General features: G+C 38.4%; 2 protein-coding genes across 2 annotated transcripts in view; one reads left to right on the forward strand and one right to left on the reverse strand.

Moving 5' to 3' along the window:
* On the forward strand, positions 1-11,778 carry LOC132828900 (iron-sulfur cluster assembly 1 homolog, mitochondrial-like). Its single transcript, XM_060846092.1, has 4 exons — positions 1-106; positions 5,458-5,511; positions 7,961-8,066; positions 10,575-11,778. The coding sequence occupies exons 1-4, from the start codon at positions 26-28 to the stop codon at positions 10,721-10,723; spliced, it is 390 nt and encodes a 129-aa protein (XP_060702075.1). The 5' UTR covers positions 1-25; the 3' UTR covers positions 10,724-11,778.
* r3hdm4 (R3H domain containing 4) overlaps positions 11,776-19,624 on the reverse strand; it is a 24,283-nt gene continuing 16,434 nt past the window's right edge. The window contains exons 4-8 of the mRNA XM_060846091.1: positions 18,951-19,074; positions 15,770-15,855; positions 14,435-14,520; positions 13,981-14,036; positions 11,776-13,888 (exon numbers count right to left, since the gene is read on the reverse strand). Coding sequence (XP_060702074.1) covers positions 13,785-13,888; positions 13,981-14,036; positions 14,435-14,520; positions 15,770-15,855; positions 18,951-19,074 — 456 coding nt within the window. The 3' untranslated portion in view covers positions 11,776-13,784. The remainder of the gene's footprint in view (positions 13,889-13,980; positions 14,037-14,434; positions 14,521-15,769; positions 15,856-18,950; positions 19,075-19,624) is intronic.

Below are 19,624 nucleotides of genomic sequence, written 5' to 3' on the forward strand. Positions count from 1 at the left end.
TGTTGGAGGTGACGCAGGAGACAAGATGGCGACGGCAGTGAGGACGAGTGTCCGAGCGGCGAGAGATCGGAGGCTGAGGGTCCCAGCGAGAGCGGCTCTCCTGCTGGTAAGGACAGGGAGTGCCGCGCGGGGTGGGGGGGTAACTCATGGCTGACATCTCAAAGTTCACATCGTCACCAGGTCCTAATTTTTTTTGCCCTGGGCTGGTACCCGGCAGTTATGTAGATCCTGCACTGAAAACAACGAAGTTAAAAATCATTAACTTTATACACCCCAGTCCAACACCGGTATCTCCATATCGTGAAAACAACAAATGCTGGAGATTACAGCGGATCAGGCAGATTGTAGAAGCTGGGCTGTTAACCTTGAAGAGAAGGTTCCGAGGAGCGCAGTTCAAGATCATGGAGGGGTTTGGTCAGGCTCCATGGGATGAAGTTGTTCCCATTTGGCAAAGTGACCCACATAAAATCAGAGACTTAATTTTTAAAGTGATTGGTAAGAAATGTAACAGCGAGATGATCTGAAACAATTATACAGTGAGTGGTTGGGGTCTGGAGTTGACTTGCTGACAATATGGTAGAGGTAGATTCAGTTTGAGAGATCTGAAATACTGTAGATGCTGAAGATTTGAAATCTGAAGAGAAGCGTTGGGAAAGTCCAGCAGACCAGGCAGCAACTCGGGAGAAAGAAAACAGCATTTTTTTAATTGCAAAAGTCTATTTCATTCATAAAAAATCTTTATCTACAGGTACTAAAGCAGTTCCATAAGGCCTTTGCATGTCAAGAAAAAAACAAACATTGACATTCTCTGCAATTGCAGTAAGCATAGGCATTTCTTACTCCTGCAGTAGAGTATTTACATATGTGGAGGCAGTGAGAGGGTCTGATAACTGAACAGACCCTTATTAAACTTTGACAGAAAGACCTTGGACAGTGGCCTTTCCCTACTACACCAGGGCAGCGGCTTTAGTGCATCCCTCAATACATAGACCTGGATTTTGGAATGTGCCAGTCTGCAACACTCAGTCGAGGTCAGTTGTTTGCACTGGAAGACGAGCAAGTTTCAGGTAGACTAAAGAGTGTCTTTCGCCAAGTTGATGGTCATCCAGGAGCAATTTATGTTTCTGTTGGTGTGTGCCCTGGGATCACAGAGTTGTGCATCATGAAGATGCTTGGAACGAACCTCATCAAAAAACACTGCTTCTCTCTCCAGACCTCCTTTGCAGGCACATCCCAGACAGAGAAATATGACATTCTGTTTGCCAATGCAGCTGCTTCAAGAACAGTGGAGTTGGCACACAGAGACAGGGCATATATGAAGGATCTGACAGGCAGTGCTCTTCTCACCACTAGCCAGGCTATACAATGCATTCTAGCAAATGACTTTGATAATTTGCTCAGGGATCCACCCTCCTTTTCTTGCAGGATCTTGAGGATGTTACATGCTGACCACTCCCTGATGGACTTGTGGTCGAAGGTGTTTCTCTTTACACATTTTTCCACAAAGGTCAGATAGTATGGAATTGTCCAGCTACTTGGACCATTCCATGGTGCAGAGACTAGACCCATCCGTCTCAACACCAGGTATAACCTCAGTACACAGTGACACTTGGAGTTTGCAAACAGAGGGTCTGCACATGGCCTAATGCACCCATACACAAAGATGGCCATCAGGATAAGGGCAAATTTGGTTATGTTCCCTGCCCTGCCCATCCAGAGCTTTGGACATGGTGTCCCTGCAAACACAGTGCACCTTCAGCTTTCAGATGAAGGTGGCTCAGGAAACTGCTAAAGGTGCAACTTTGAGGAATGGGTTAGACCTGTGCCTTGTGCAGCAAAACCGAAAGTACTTTACACCTAATGACCAGGTTTTTACCTACAATGGAGAGAGGGCAGTGTTCCTATAAGTCCAGTTCTGCCTCTGCTCGGAGATACACTCCTTCCAAGTTTTTGTATATGCCTCCGAACCATATTCCCAGCAAGGCTAGTATCACTCCTTTACAACTGAAGTGAGGTGGAAAACTGATGTAATTTATACTGTAGAAAACGATGAGGAGGAACAACTGGAACAAAAGGGAAGGGCAGCAGGCGGTTAGAGGGCAAGTGATTATGGACTTCTCAGAACAAACGATAAAAGGAGTGGTAATGGTTGGTGAAAGTGATAGTTGTAAAATGGTGAGAATAGCAGGATAAAGGTTAGCTCTGCACAAAGAAAACCAATGTTAGGAAGTGGGGAAAAAAAAATTTGAGTGCAGAATTCCTGGTGTTAAGACATTGAATTCAAATGTTGAGTCCGAAAGGCAGAAGGGGTATCTAAAATGAAAATGAGCTGCTCTTCCAGCTTGTGTTAGATGTCACTGGAACGCTGCAGCAGACCTGTGACAGAAATGTGAACACAACATCAAGATAGTCTTGTGAAATGTTATTGAGATGAAGATTTCAAGCATTTTCTGTTTCTATTAGGATTTCTAGCATCTGCAGTATTTTGCTATTTTAAATAATAAATTATTCTGATGCAAGTTGGTGTCATAATGCCAATGTCAAGGCTCTGCTATTGATTGTCTGTGCCCTCATTCTTAACCTATAACTTTACCATCACTCTAATATAGCTAATAGGAATGTGTAATGCTTACAAAATGTGTACTCTAAGCCCTGTCTGTCATTTTAACACCCCTACCAACTTTTGAGAATTTATAAATATGATTTGTCAATATATATATCATACATCAGAAAATATTGCATCTGCAGTTATATTATTGATTTTGATTTGAAACAGATGATTTTGATGAAGCCCATTCATCTGTGTTCTCACCTCAGGAATTGTTAGATCCCACTTCAACCTTTAGTCAAATTCCCAGCGATTCCCAAGGATTCGAAACTGCATTTGGAGTCCTATTTGAATGTAGGGACTCCCTTATTTTTCTTCTGTATTCTGGTATCCATGACCTCTTTGTAACAATCATAAACTACAAGACCACACATTCACCAGTAGCTGAGCTATAACAGTTTCCAATTCTGACAACTCCCAACAGTGACTTCACATGAAAACATAAGAAATGGAATTAATACATAACAGCTCATAAAATCTGTTCTGCCATTCATTAAAGTCATGCTGAACTTTCACATAAGCTCTATTTCATAAGGGTTTTCATAGTGAAAAAACAAAACTCCATCAATCTCTTTCTTGAATATTCTCATTAATTGAGCATCCACAAGTCTGTGAGATAGCTGCTTATAAATATTCACACCTGAGTCGAGAAATTTCTCCATGTCTTAGTTCTGAATTGCCAGACTATTGCCTTCAAATATGGCACCTAATTCAGTGTGGGAGAATAGAGGTTGAACTTCTTTCATAATATCTTGTGATTGTAAAACTTCCGACTCACCATATTTGGAGTGGCAGGGACTGATTTGGGATGGTCATTGTACATGGGAAATTGTCTCTCTCAAACTGGATTGAGTTTTTTTGAGGATGTGACCAAGAGGATCGATGAGGGCAGAGTGGTAGACATTGTCTGCATGGACCTTAGCAAGACTTTCAGCAAGGTTCCACATGGTAGACTGGTTAGTGAAGTTAAATTACAAGGAGAGTGAGCCAATTGGATACAAAATTGGCTTGACAATAGGAAAAAAATGAGATCTGCAGATGCTGGAGATCATAGCTGAAAATGTGTTGCTGGTTAAAGCACAGCAGGTTAGGCAGCATCCAAGGAATAGTAAATTCGACATTTCGGGCGCTTATGCCTTGACAGTAGGAAACACAGGATGGTGATAGAGGGTTCATTTTCAGACCGAAGGCCTGTGATCAGCAGTGTTTTGCAAAGATCAATGCTGGGTTCACAGTTGTTTGTCATTTATATAAATCATTTGGTTGAAAATATAGGAAGCATGGTTGTGGATGACACCGAAATTGGTGGTATAATGGACAGTGAAGAAGGTTATCTAAGGATACAATGGGATCTTGATCAGCGGGCCAATAAGTGGCAGATGACGTTTAATGTAGATAAATGCAAGGTGTTGCATTTTGGTAACACAAATTAAAACAGGACTTTACACAGTTCATGGTAGGGCCCCAGAGAGTGGTGTTGAAAAGAGAGACCTAGGGTTTTAGGTATGTAGTTCTTTTGAGTTGTCATCGCTGATAGACAGGATGGTGATAAAAGATGTTTGGCATACATGTCTTTATTGGTCAGAGCATTGAGTATAGAAGTTTGGGTGTCACATAGAGCTTTACAGGACACTGATGATGCCACTTTTGGAGCACTGCATACAGTTCCTGTCACCCTGCTATAGGATGTTATTAAATTAGAAAGGGTGCAGAAAAGATTTACAATGATGTTACTGGTACTGGAGGTTTTGAGTTATAAGGACAGCCTGGATGGGCTGAGACTTTTCTCCCTTGAGCATAGGAGAGTAACTAATGACTTTTTATAAGTATAGAAGCATAGATAAGGTGAATAGCAAAAGTCTTTTCTATGGGGTAGGGGCATTCAAAACTAGAGGTTATAGCTTTAGACTAAGAGAAGAAAAGTTTAAAAGGACCTGGGGGAACAACCTTTTCACATAAAGTATGGTTTATAGGTCGACTGAACTGCTGGAGAAAGTGATAGGTGCAGGGACAATTACAACATTTAAAAGATATTGGACAGGTACACAAATAGGAAAGGCTCAGAGGGATATGGGCCAAACTCGGGCAAGTGGGACTTGTTTAGTTTGGAAAGTCTGCTTAGCATGGACAAGTTGGACCAAAGGGTGTGCTACTGTGCTGTATTGACTCTAAACAATATTACAAGATATTTATTAGTCATAGCATCTAGTACTTGCATCCAGCACAGACCCTCAACATGATTGTAAATAGAAAATAAACTCTTTAATCAGAGAGTAACATAATTGATCCATGCTGAGCACTTCTGATATGTAGCCATAAATGTACAAGTAGCTTCCTGTGTCCATTGATTGATAGATCACCTTTCCATTGGGGATCTACATCCACAATTCAAAGTCACAACTTTGCTCATATTACCATGAACAATGACTGGGAGATTAGCTGGCAGTGTAATACTTCTCATCCGGCTCCGTTTAGGTACTGTTAAATAATATATAATGCTATTGGTGAAGATAGCTCGTCCAGTTCATAAAAAGGATCATTTTAGCAATATGGTCATTGTTGCTGTGTTTGTAGTTGTTACAAAGCTACAAAAGTCAATTTTCTGGAGTTACCACCAAACTGAAAATAAATGACCAATTAATTTGAGATTTATGTTAGTTGAGAGAGAAATAACACTGTGGAATCATTAACATTCCTCTAGAACAGAAAAGGAAAATTGATTAAAGTTGTCTTCTGAACAATAGCACTCACTTCAGTGGTATTGCTACAGTCAAATAGTCTTCAAACCTCTTTTTCCTAGCTATAACAACTTAGATTTTTAATTTTGTATTTATGCTTTTCATTTTCAGACTTCATCTGCTGTCAACAGAATTAAGACTCTACTGCAACAGAGACCAGAATGTGTACGTGAAATTGTATTTGTTTATTAGAGTTTAAGTAGATGAGAATTTTTTTTCTCTCTGAAGGTTGTGCAGCTTTGGAACACTGCCTCAGAAGGTGGAGGACATGGGATCATTGAATAATAGACAAAGGTGAATAGATTTTGGTTAGGCAGTAGAATTAAGGCAGTGTTCATTGACGCCTGTGGGCATTTGTGCATTCACTGACATCATCACATACACTTGGTATGATGTCACATGCAATTGTATCACTGCACACGTTGGGCTTCAGTGGTGGAGAGAGGTCACAGAAGCAGGGACAAAGGAAGCCGAAGAGCCAGGAGCTTTTGCCCTCTCTGACTATCTTCCACCCCCTACTCCCCTCTGCCTCCACTCCTGATCTCTCACCACACACCCAAGTCAAAATCTCTCCCTTCCCCTCTGTTCCGATCTCATTCTCTCCTCCCCCACCCTCAAAGTGCAGGATTCTACTCCCCCACCCTGCAATTGAGCTCTTTGCCCAATTTCTTGTTTTTCCTTCACAATACGTTTCTACTTTGTGCAATAAGCTTTCCTCCTGCACCTTGTCAACTGCCTCACAAAATCCAAGTACACTTCATGAACAGATGCCCCTTATCCACAGCACAGAACTCCAGTAAGTTTGTTAAATATGATTTCCCTTTTACATAACCACACTGACTCCTTCCTTGACTTTTTCTAAGTGCCAATTATACCCCTCTAATGATTGATTGTAACATGTTTGACAGAAGAACCAAGAGGCACAGTTTAAAACTAAGAGGAATACAATTTAGGATTGAGAGTGGAGAGCCTTTGGAATTCTCTAACCCTGAGGTCCATGGAAGCCCAGTTTTTGAGAATAATGTGGACGTTGATAATTTTTTTTCATTATACATGGCATGAATGGTTATGAGAATTGTATGGTTGAAAGGCATTGAAGTTTCGATCAGCCACGATCATATTCAATGGTGAAGTGGGCTGAATGGCCTAATTCTCTTCTTATGTTCCAAGATACATGTTAAGTTAATTGGCTTACAATTGTGGTTGCCTGCCTTTTGAATAGAGGTTACATTTGCTACTTTGCGGTCATAGAGTCTTAGTCATAGAGATGTACAGCTGGAAAACAGATCCTTCGGTCCAACTCGTCCATGCCGACCAGATATCCTATCCTAATTTAGTCCCATATCCCTCTAAATCCTTTCTTCATATATCCATCTAGATGCCTTTTAAATGTTGTAATTGTACCAGCCTCCACCACAGCTCCTGGTAGCTCATTCCATTCATGCACACCCTCTGCATGGAAACGTTGCCCCTTAGGTTCCCTTTTAAATTTTTTCCCCCCTCACCTTAAACCTATACCATCTAGTTATGGACTCCCCCACCTCAGGGAAAATACCTTGTTTATTTACCCTATCCATGCCCCTCATGAATTTATAACCTCTATAAGGTCACCCCTCAGCCTCCGGTGCTCCAGGAAAAGCAGCCCCAGCCTATTCAGCCTTTCCATGTAGCTGAAATCCTCCAACCTTGGCAACATCCTTCTTAATCTTTGCTGAACCCTTTCAAGTTTCACAACATCCTTCTGATAGGAAGGAGACCAGAGTTGCACACAATATTCCAAAGGTGGTCTAGCCAATGTCCTGTACAGCCATAACATGACCTCCCAGCTCCTACACTCAATGCTCTGTCCAATAAAGGAAAGCAAACCAAATGCCCTCTTCACTATTCTATCTACTACAATTGTAGAGCCTTTCCAGAAACTTGTGAATTCTGGAAAATTAACACCAACGCATCCTCTGCCCCATGAGCCACCTTTTCGAAGACCCTAGAATACAATTACTCAGTACACAGAGGCTGATCAGCCTGCAGCTCCATGAGTCGCTGGCTTAAAATCTGAAACTCCATCCCGAAGAACATTCTGGATGTACCTACACCAAATGGGCTGCAGCATTTCAAGCAGGCAGCTCATCACTGTCTTCTCAATGGCAACCAGGGATGGGCAATGAATGCTGGGTCACAACCCTTGAATAAAAAAAAAAGCATGGTACCACTTCCCTGGCAATTGTAATTTGACTAAGTTTCTCTCCTCATTTCACCCACTAATTTACAGCTATCACTGGGTCACTGTGTGTCTTCCATAGTGAAGCATTGAGCTAAAATAATTCTGCCATTTTCTTTTTACTTACCATCAACTCCACATTCTCATTTTCTAGAGGACTAGCACTCCCTTAATTATTCACATGATTTAAATATACTTATTTTTCTTATAATCGTAGTGAAAAGATAAATTATGTTTCAATGTTCTAAGGACCTTTATTTATTATTTTATATGTACAGTTAAGGGAGTATCCTAGTTTCATTTCAGGGCTTATTCTGTAAGTGTATTTACTAAAACTGCACTAATCCTGCTTTAATGCAACGTGTTGTTTATCGAGTTTTCCCATTTATTCTTCAGGTTGGTTTGAAAGTTGGAGTCCGCACTCGTGGTTGCAGTGGTCTCTCGTACATGATAGAGTATGCAACAGAGAAAGGGAAGTTTGATGAAGAAGTTAATCAGGATGGTATGCAATGACAATAGACAATAGGTGCAGGAGTAGGCCATTCAGCCCTTCGAGCCTGCACCGCCATTCAATATGATCATGGCTGATCATTCCTAATCAGTATCCGCTTCCTGCTTTATCTCCATAACCCTTGATTCCACTATCTTTGAGAGCTCTATCCAACTCTTTCTTAAATGAATCCAGAGACTGGGCCTCCACTGCCTCTGGGGCAGAGCATTCCACACAGCCACCGCTCTCTGGGGTGAAGAAGTTTCTCCTCATTTCTGTCCTAAATGGTTTACCCCGTATTTTTAAGCTGTGTTCTCTGGTTTGGCACTCACCCATCAGCGGAAACATGTTTCCTGCTGCCAGAGTGTCCAATCCTTTCATAATCTTATATGTCTCAATCAGATCTCCTCTCAGTCTTCTAAACTCAAGGGTATACAAGCCCAGTCGCTTCAGTCTTTCAGTATAAGGTAATCCCTCCATTCCAGGAATTGACCTCGTGAACCTCCCTCAATAGCCAGAATGTCTTTCCTCAAATTTGGAGACCAGAACTGCACACAGTACTCCAGGTGTGGTCTTACCAGTGCCCTGTACAGCTGCAGAAGCACCTCTTTGCTTCTATACTCAATCCCTCTTGTTATGAAGGCCAGCATGCTATTAGCCTTCTTCACTACCTGCTGTACCTGCATGCTTGCTTTCATTGACTGGTGTACAAGAACACCCAGATCTCTCTGTACTGCCCCTTTACCTAAATTAATTCCATTGAGGTAGTAATCTGCCTTCCTGTTCTTGCCACCAAAGTGGATAACCATACATTTATCCACATTAAACTGCATCTGCCTACTCACGTAGCTTGTCCAGGTCACCCTGTAATCTCCTAACATCCTCATCACATTTCACCCTGCCACCCAGCTTTGTATCATCAGCAAATTTGCTAATGTTATTGCTGATGTTAGCAATCTGTTAATTCATGGTGAAATCTGTTTGTCAAGTCTACCACATTTGTTTTTGAAACATCAATCCAAACTAAGCATTCTTGGTTTGCTGGGAATTTATTTTCCTTTTCATTTATGTATGTTAGCTTTAGAGCCTCACGTTTTCATAATTTTCAAGTCAACAATTTGCAGCAAGTGGTCTGTTGCTTGTGCTTGTTTTATCATAATGAATTTTCTTCAGAAAGTGAAAGAGAACTGACTGATGGTGTTTGTTTGACGTGTGGGAAACCTTGTCTTTACAAGGAATATGGAACTTTGATTTCCAAAGGAAGATAAACAAAATAAAAAAATTGAATTAGCATAGTGCCATTCAGGTTGTCTCAATTTAAAGCATTTTAAGCGTATTCACTGTTATAGTCAGAGCAACCAATTGGTCCATAGAAATCCCCCACAAACAGCAGCATGATAATGACCAAATAATCTTGTATTTTGTGATATTTTTTGAGACAAAGTATTGGTCAGAATACTGGCAATAATTTCCTAGCTTTTCACAATAATGCCAAGGAATATTTTGTATCTGCCTTGGGTTCAGTTTGATGTCTCATTCAAATGATGAAACCGCTATCAGTATAACAGTCTTTCAATAGTGCATTGGCATGCTTGGTTGGAGTTTTGTTCATGTTTCTAGAGCAAGACAGATGCACAACCATTTGATTTGATAGTAATTTGTATTTAAAGTAATAAAAGACACTTTGTAGAAGAGTTTTATAAAGCAGCATTTAACATTGATCTGTCTAAGGTGATATTAGAGTGAAAGGCCAAAAGTTTGGTCAAAGAGAATTTTTAAGAAAAGTCTTAAAGTAAAACTGGAAATGCAGAAAGATTTTGAGAGGAACTCCAGGGCTTAAAACCTACTGAACTGAAAACAGAACCCCAGAGGTAGAGCCGTTAAAACTAGGGATTCTCAAGAGGCCAATATTAGAGGAGTACCAAAGCTTATGGATTGGCGAAAATCAAGGTCATGAAAGGATTACAGAATAAGTATGAGCACTTAAAATCAATGTTACCTTGACTAGGGCCACTTTAGATCAATGAGTACAGTGATAGATGAACTATGGCTCACACCTCTTGATTCACACATATACCGCATTTACTGTGGTTAGATTAAATTAGTTTCGATTATATTGTCACGTGTGCCTGAGCACAGGAGTACAGAGCTCTCCAGCGCCATCTTAATATATAATAGTCGAATTAACAAGAGCCGAAATCAAAGAAAAAGGCAAAGACAATATCCAGATCTCCATCCCTGCCATGAATCTTCAGCTGGTCTCAGCAATATTGCCTGTGCTGAGGAGATTAAAGTGATGTGTAAATGAAACAAGGATGCTTCAGAAAAAAAACTGTCACACAATGAGTAGTTTGACAAGAACACGCTGCCTGTAAATTTGATGGATGCAGGTTCACTTGAGGTATTCAAAAGGACAGACTGTCTGCTGTAAGCTTTTGATCATTCAATTAATGAATATTTTAAAAACAGCCTTATTCTACACTATTATCTAGTCCATTCATTGTATTATTTTATTTTCAGGTGTGCGTGTGTTCATTGACCAGAAAGCACAGTTAACCCTACTAGGCACAGAAATGGATTATATTGAAACAAAACTCTCTAGTGAATTTATTTTCAATAACCCAAATATTAAAGGAACATGTGGATGTGGTGAAAGCTTTACTATGTAATTATTCAGAAAATAATTATGTATATAAAATTAAGCTGGTGTGATTCATTGTTGAGCTTTGTAATTTTCTCAGATTTATTTAAATATAAATGTCTGTGGATTCTTACAGTAAAACAGTACAAGTCTGAGATTATCAAAGGGAACTTTAAACCTGCAATAGTAACATCCATCACTCAGTTGCAGATTTTCACCTATGTTTGCATCAATTATTAGCCCTTTAGAAAACAAGAATCTAACTGTTCTCCTTATTTTGAATACAGTAAGCGTGTGATTAGAATCTTGTACTCATGTCAATGTTCAATTTAAATACTTGGAATAGAAAAGTTAAGTCCAAAATTTTTTGCTGTCCCTTTTTGTATAAAGAATGATCATTGCTGATGCCTTGCTTTATTGTGTGCAGTCTTTGGTGGTGGTGTGTATAAAACTGAGTAGTGCTTAATATTTTTACACAAGGTGGAAAGGGATTATTTGGTCAATAGAAACTCTAAAATATACATCCTTGTTGTAATAGTTTGCCTGAACTCTCAGGCAGTGTGTACTCTGGGCTTTTTATTTCTGTTCATTTACAGAAGTGCCTAAATCAGCAAATTAATTGAGAGTTAACACCACTCTGGCAATTTAGTGACTTGTGGATGCAAGTGTTATTATTGTTGTATTGCTTAACATGTACAGATAATTAAACAATTATGCATTTGTTAACAGACAAGAATTTGTGTTGATGCAATAATTGGAGTGCTGAAAAATATAGGGGACCCCAACTTAAGAGTTCCTGTATACAAACAATGCCATACAGGGATGTAATTTTAAAAATCTAATATTTGAACATTACCTATACTTACAAATGGCTATTTTATATTGTCCTGCATTGTGCTGCAACTTGCAAAGGAGTTCCGTTCTTGAGTCTATTCCAATATGGAGAATGCCTGTAATTTCATGATCTTGGATGTACGACAAGTTCATTAAATTGCTGTATATGTTAGCCAAATGTTGAAAATATATTTTTATGGTATATGAATAATTTGTATGAAAACAAAATAAAGTTAAAGAATTAGATAATTTTGCTGAATTTATTTGAAATTTACATTTTAAAAATGGGATTAGAAATCTTTTGGGTGCAGAGTACACAACAAAAGATAAAACATCAGCTATCTTTATACTGTTAAGTGGCTTGAGACAATGAATAACATTTGTGACAAGGATTTTGAATTAAATCAATCTTTTATTCTGCCTTCCATTTCATCCTGACAACATGAAATATGTAACAGGTTGAAGTTTGTTAACAACTTCTACATACTATACAGAAACCTTTAAGACAAAGCCAACCAATCTACTTAAAGTTTTTCCATGAAAAAGTCTACCTTCTAGAATTTATTAATATATTGGTTGATTGGATTTGCAAGAAGGTGAAGACCAGATAACAATGACTAATTTTTTAAAGTATTTCTGCATTACAACTAAAAATGGAAGTGACTTTAGCAGAAAAAGACAGTGATTTGTAACTCATTGGAAATTGAATTTTATAAAAAGGATTGGCAGATCATAACAATTCTGAAAGTAAAACTGCAGAACCATATTTTGTAGGACAGATATAGACTTTGTTTGGGCGTCAGTCAGCATTGATATCTTTCAAAGACAAAACTCCTGCAGGTGTTTTTAGAAAATACTGCAAATAATAAGCATGCCAAACAAGCTAGCCTCTTGGAAAAAAAAGACAACTTGACCTCTGAAAGAAAAGACAACTTGACCACCAAAAGAAATTAGTCCAGTCATCTTGTCACAGATTGTGGAATGTTTGGTCACATCCCAAGTTAAATTACTGATCTTAAACTGCTGTCTCAGCTGCCATCAAGTCCATACTAATTAGGAAACTGAAGCTGGGACTTTTCAGGACTGTTAACTCAAATCAAGTAACATTTACACACCAGCTGATGGGGAGCATTGAGGCACAGCAGCTAAAGGAGGTGGCAAATGTGTGACACTGCAATTGGAAATATTTTACTTAGCAGACAGAAAAATGCTGAGAAAATAATGAAATTCTGTAGAAATGTTAAAATTGCCCAAGGTCTGAGTGCTGAATATCACCTTGACAAACTGTTTACGAAACAGCGCATGCTTAATGAAACAGAAGTTAATTTATTTAAAAATCGTAATTCCTGGTGACTAAATTCACACCATGTGGAAATCTCCAGATAAGTAATACCATACAACACTTCACCTATTTCAGTCCAAATCAAAGTCTGTATTTTTCTTCCTTATTAATAATATACAGGCCAAAATCCATATTGACTCTTAATTTGTCTATTAATTCTTGAAGTAAAATTAATACAATCACATGCAGAAGATGCTATTACTTTCCGCAATACCTAATGTTACCTGCAGATACACAACTAAACATTCTTTACGATGTGTTAAAATATTTTTCAACAACCCCACCATATTAGAGATAAAATACTCTTCATGTATGTGTGGTTCCTTAGCTATACACCCCAGTAGGGTTAGGGTTCATGGGAATTCTTGGTGAGCAGTGTGATCACACCAATACTAACTCATTGCATACTCTTAGATAAAGAATTGGCAAATGAGATAAAAATCTGAAGTTGGTGCATCTCTGGAATTATTCAGCTCTTCCATCTGTGCCCCCCCCGCACCCACCAAATATTGGGTGGCTCCCACAAGCCAGGCAGAGTAAAAAACAAACTAGAATTGTTCATAAATTAAACAAGTAGCCATAGTTTTCAACGTCACATAAACCAGTCTGCAGAAGACATTTACTTTCCCCATCAATATTTAATATACCAGAAAGCGAAATATAGAAAAATAAAAGTAGTGCATCATATTTTTTGATCAATCTTCAAAACTGAACATTACATTCAAAAAATGTATTTGTGGCTTTAAGCAAATGAAGTAATCAATAACTATATCCATAAAATAGGAACCATTGGTTTTAGTTCCTAATGTGAGACTAAACAGCATGGAGGATTTTACACAAACATACTTTGGCAGCTGATTAGTCACTTAACATTTATACATCCAACTGAAATATGATGGGGATAATTTCATGATCATCTCTTCTGTTCTAGGTAGGCAGATAACAGAGGCACAGGAGGCAGAAAATCTGTCCCTTTGTTGCTTACTTCTGTCTGCCGTTTTCCATTGCAGTCAGAACCTATAAAAGATTGCACGAATAAAGTGGTATGGCAAGTTCAATTACACGCCAAGTATAAAGCTGAATTAACAAAGCACTGATGTAAAACTTACTTTGAGAGACAAGGTCCAGATACTGACAAAGGGCATGAAGTAATAATCTCTCATAGCTGAAACAGATGTACAAATGTATGGAAAGTGACTTGTGGCTCCAAAAATATTTTTTAAATCACATTTATCCAACACTACAAAGATTAAATTCAGTGTTCTTTCCAAACAAAACCACAGCTGAATTCTCAGCCACTATTGGTCTTTCCTAGTTACTTGCTTTCTAGATGAAATTTCATTATTGATTTGGGTCAAATATGATGTTGAAACATTGACGAATGAAAATAAAGTAGCAAAAATACAACATTTTATTATTTTTCGCAACAGCTCAAGCCAATTTAGTTTCCCCACAAACCCACCAATAGTGAATATTTCAGCATTTAGAGTGCAACAAAAAGCTTTTTATTTTCATTTAAGACGTTAAAACTTTTAACATATTGCTTTCGGGAAATTATCTTACCTGTTTTCCAGCATTGCTTTGTATACGGACTGTGGTTTTATGGCAAAGAATCTAGTTAGCTCCTCTTCTAGAAACTCCAGGGTACCCTGAATGAAAGAATGTCCAAACAATGCTCATCACAGGATTGGAAATAAAATGTACCCCTCCCACCGTATGCTACATTTACCATTGATAATCAATACCATAATATTAGTCAAATCACTACTATGAAGCTCATCAGTTTCTATACAATTCATATCATCATCTGTCCCTTCATCAACATCACTTAAATAAAAATCTATCTGGTTATTATTTCATTGCTCTATGATAAAAATGTGTAACTTGGTTGCCACATTATCTACAGTGCAGCAGTGATTCCATATTTTAATTAAACAATTTGAGGAGCAAGGTTGGAAGATGTACTATGTAAATACAAGGTTTTTCTTCACCCCCCATAAAATTCAGTCATTATTTGGTGACTGCATCTAAAACATTTCTTGTTTTTATGCAACTGATGTATAAGCAGTACAACATCATAGTTACCAGAATAACTCTGCACAGGTGTAAATTTCTCTATATGTGGTTTGCCAGGGGCATGAATTTATTCTCTAACTAAATTGATTTAGTGATATAGATTCAATTATCTAAGAGGAGTGGGGGTGAGAAGCAACTACTCGTAGTCAGTTCATTTTTAGTTTACACAATTGTGAATTACACAAGAAAATATTCATTAGCAATTTTAGGAATGTATTTTTGGTGTTATGCTACATTTACCATTGATAATCAATATCATAATATTAGTCAAATCACTACTACTACTCAGACCATTTTTGGAAAGAATTTTACTAATCAATTTATGAAACTCATACAATTCATATCATGAAGGAGAGACCTATTCTACTGTTTCATACCTCCAAAATCAGGATTGAAACAAACCAAACTATATATCCAGCTCAAAGAATTTCCATCTTATCAGATTGGGAACAAAGTTGTATCACATGGTATAAGAGTCAAAATATTACTCAGAGACTGAATATGTCACCATGGATGGAGTGTGGTGTGAAATCGGGGAACATTGTGTGTTCTATGCATAGTTATAGCATATAATGTTACACATTACTTATGCATTAACATGCATTTTTGAAAGTTAGCCCCCAAGGTTACTGGTTCAGCCTTTTCAGAGAAAATCAGCTGAAATCACAATGTGATCCTGAAATAAAATCAGCCTTCCAAGACCTACTGAGTCACCTTAAGCTAGTCTTACATGCATAAACTACATACAGTAACTTTGTTTTAGTCTATTAGTGCAGCTACATAAAAACTCTCATCTTATTACAAAACCCCTGCAGTACTAACCATGGGAATTTGACGCCGTCTTAAAGTAACACGGAGTCTTCGATCAATTCGCAGAAAACATTCCTTTCCTGCATAGCCAGACTGCTCTATAGGAGAAAAAATATTGTACATATGACAATAAAATACAATTCACGTTTTTCGCTCATTTCCCTGCGTAATCTTGTGACTGCCTTGGAAAAGCAGTCAACAGTGCAAATACTTTAATTATTTTGATTACTCAGTCTCAGAACAGCAATATCCAAAGCATGAATGGGACACTTGAAACAGGGTCTCAAAATTTGGAGTAAAATTTTTTTTGCTCAATTCAATTAGCTAGTGTTTAAACCAAGGCGAAACTTAAATAACTGCATATATTAGCTTACCAGTCTGACAAAGATTCTGGGAAGTTATTTAAAACTGAGTACTTGCACAAATTTGGACTTGTCAGCTCAAGTCTGCATAGATTTCTGTAGGCTAAGGAATGTTCAATTAATTTAGCGGAACGAATTTAAGTCACTGACATAGTAAGAGAATATGAAATATTCTGATTTTTTTTTATGATTCTGATATTATGCACTTCCAGAAAGCATTTAATAAGGTTCCAAATGGGATCTTTGTCAAAAGTGAAAGGTTACAAACATTTCGGCAAATTTATGACATAGGTTATAAAATGGTTAGGCAGTAGGAGATAGAGTAACAGGGACAGAGTACATACCATAAAATCATAAGAGATGTACAGCATGGAAACAGACCCTTTGGTCCAACTCGTCCATGCCAAGCAGATAAATTAATCCAGTCCCATTTGCCAACACTTTACTCATATCCCTCTAAACCCTTCCTATTTTATACCCATCCAGATGCCTTTTAAATGTTGTACTTGTACCAGGCTCCATCATTTCCTCTGGCAGCACATTCCATACACGCACCACTGTCTGCGTGAAAAAGCTCCCAGGTCCTCTTTAAATCTTTCCTCTCTCATCCTCAACCAATGCACTCTAGTTCTAGTTCTAGACTCCCCCAAGTCAGAGAAAAGACTTTGTCTATTTACTCTATCTATGCCCCAAATTATTTTATAAACCTCTATAAGATCACCCCTCAGCCTCTGACACTCCAGGGATAACAGCCCCAGCCTATTCAGCTTCTCCCTCTCACTCAAACGCTCCAAACCTGGCAAATCCTTGTGAATCCTTTCTGAACCCACTCAAGTTTCACAATATCTTTCTTCTAGGAAGGAGACCAGAATTGCACACAATATTCCAAAAGTGGCCAAACCAATGTCCCCTACAGCTGCAACAATGACCTCCCTATTCCTATAGTCAATGCACTAACCAAGAAAGGACAGCATACCAAATGCATTCTTCACTGTCCTATGTATCTGTGACTTCACTTTCAAGGAACTATGAACCTGAATGCCAAGGTCTCTTTGTTCAGCAATACACCCCAGGACCTTCCCATTAAGTGTATAAGTCCTGCTCTGATTTGCCTTCTGAAAATGCGGCACCTCACATTTATCGAAATTAAACTCCATCTGCCACTCCTCAGCCCATTGGATCATTTGATCAAGATCCTGTTGTAATCTGAGGTAACCTCCTTCGCTGTCCACTACACCTCCAATTTTGGTGTCATCTGCAAACCTACTAAACTATACCTCTTATGCTCACATCCAAATCATTTATATAAATAACAAAAAGCAATGTACCCAGCACTGATCCTTGTGGCACACCAGTGGTCACAGGTCTCCAGTCTGAAATGCAACCATTGACCACCACCCTCTGCCTTCTAATTTCAATACAGTTCTGTATCCAAATGTCTATCTTCCCTGGATTCCATGTAATCTAACCTTGCTAACCAGTCTACCATGAGGAACCTTGTCAAACACCTTACTAGAGTCTATATCGATCACATCTACCACTCTGCCCTCATCAATCCTCTTCATTACTTCTTCAAAAAACTCAATCAAGTCATGAGACATGATTTCCCATGCACAAAGCCATGCTGGCTATCCCTAATGACTCCTTGCCTTTCCAAAAGCATGTACATCCTGTCCCTCCAACAACTTGCCCACCACTGATCTCAGGCTCACCAATCTGTAGTTCCCTGGCTTTTCCTTACCACCTTTCTTAAATAGTAGCACCACATTTGCCAATCTCCAGTCTTTCAGCACCTCAGCTGTGACTATCCATGATAAAAAATATCTTGGCAAGGGGCCCAGCAATCACTTCCCTAGCTTCCTTCAGACTTCTAGGACACACCTAATCAGTTCCTGGGGATTTATCCACTTTTATGTGTTTTAAGACATTCAGCACCACCTCCTCCGTAAGATGGACATTTTGCAAGATGTCACCATATATTTTGCCACATTCTATATCTTCCATGTCCTTCTCCACAGTAAACACTGATGCATAATACTCGTTTAGTATCTCCTGTGGTTCTACACATAGGCTGCTTGCTAATCTTTGAGAGGCCCTTTTCTCTCCCTGGTTACTGTCTTTTATCCTATATTAATACTGATTCCAGTGCAAGTTCTGTTTCCTTATTACAACATATACTATACCTTTTACCTTTTGTTTCACATATCTTTGTTGTTTTAAACATATCTGACCTTCCATTTTGTGCCACCTGACCCACTTCTCTTTCTCAACAGCATAAAACCCATCACATCTTTACCTCTCTTCAGTGATTATGATCAAACATAGTGGCCTCAGAACATTAACTCTTCACAGATAGCGCCAGATAATATTTTATTATTTCCTAGGATTATGCCTATTTTAGATTTACAACATCTGCAGCATTTTGGTTTTATCTTATTCGAGAAACTTGGCTCATACCTATCAGATATAAACAGTGATTTAATCAAGGTGATTAGAATGATAAAGAAATAATAGAGTAACGAAAGAGAAAATATTAGTTTTCCAGAGGGGAAATCCAGAATAAAAGGGACATATTTTTAAAATTGCCTGGTCAGGAGTGAAAACAGGTGATATCTCTTACACAGAGGGCAGTAGAAATTTTTCATCAAAAGATTATAGATTCTGAGTCACTTAATTTTTTTCAATGAAGATCTGATACATTTTTCTTGGATTAGAAAATCAAGGAATATGAAGCAAAGACTGATAAATGCAGGTAAGGTAAAGATCAGCCATGAAGTAATTGAAGGTCAGAAAGATATTCAATTCCCATGTTTCTAAGGGCTGTTTCTTACCCCCTCTTTTGTCTTGTGAATGCAGGTGCACTTTTCCTTTGCTCTTTTTCTTTGCTTCTTCCTCTAGGTAATGTAGAAACTTCTCCTGTTCCTCACCAGTACGGTTCATGAAATCATTCCAGATCTGTAAATGGAATTTAACTGCTATCTACCACGTACATTGAGCAACAATAACAATCTAATGGTAAAAAGCTGTTATTTCTTGTATCAACTTGGCCTATTTGTTACCCAGCAAAAGACAAATTTTGCACTGCAAATGGTAATTAATTCATAGCTAATAATGTAATAAATTCCATGCTCACAGGGAGCTGTTTCATCAGACTTCAAGATTCTGTATCTGAATATTTTTTCAAGCATTATCTTTTCACTCCAATAGTGAAGCACTGAAACAGAGTGCAAAATGAGAATAACAAAAGTACTTTCCTAATTATTAGAAATAGCTCTGCTACAAGCACAAACCTTTCATCTTCTTAGCCCTACACTCACATGGTAGCACCCTGAAAAAGTGTACAAAGGTTGAAATCATGGCTCACAGGGAGGTTAATTAAAAACACATCAAATAATAGTGATCTTTGTTTCATGGCAAAGGGGCACACAAACAGTAGTAAGGTAGAACTGAGGACATGTACAACAGAAGCAGAAGTGATAAGTAGTGCTCAACAATGCAACTACTT

This window comes from Hemiscyllium ocellatum, chromosome 28, assembly GCF_020745735.1.
Source record: "Hemiscyllium ocellatum isolate sHemOce1 chromosome 28, sHemOce1.pat.X.cur, whole genome shotgun sequence".
Lineage (NCBI taxonomy): Eukaryota > Metazoa > Chordata > Chondrichthyes > Orectolobiformes > Hemiscylliidae > Hemiscyllium > Hemiscyllium ocellatum.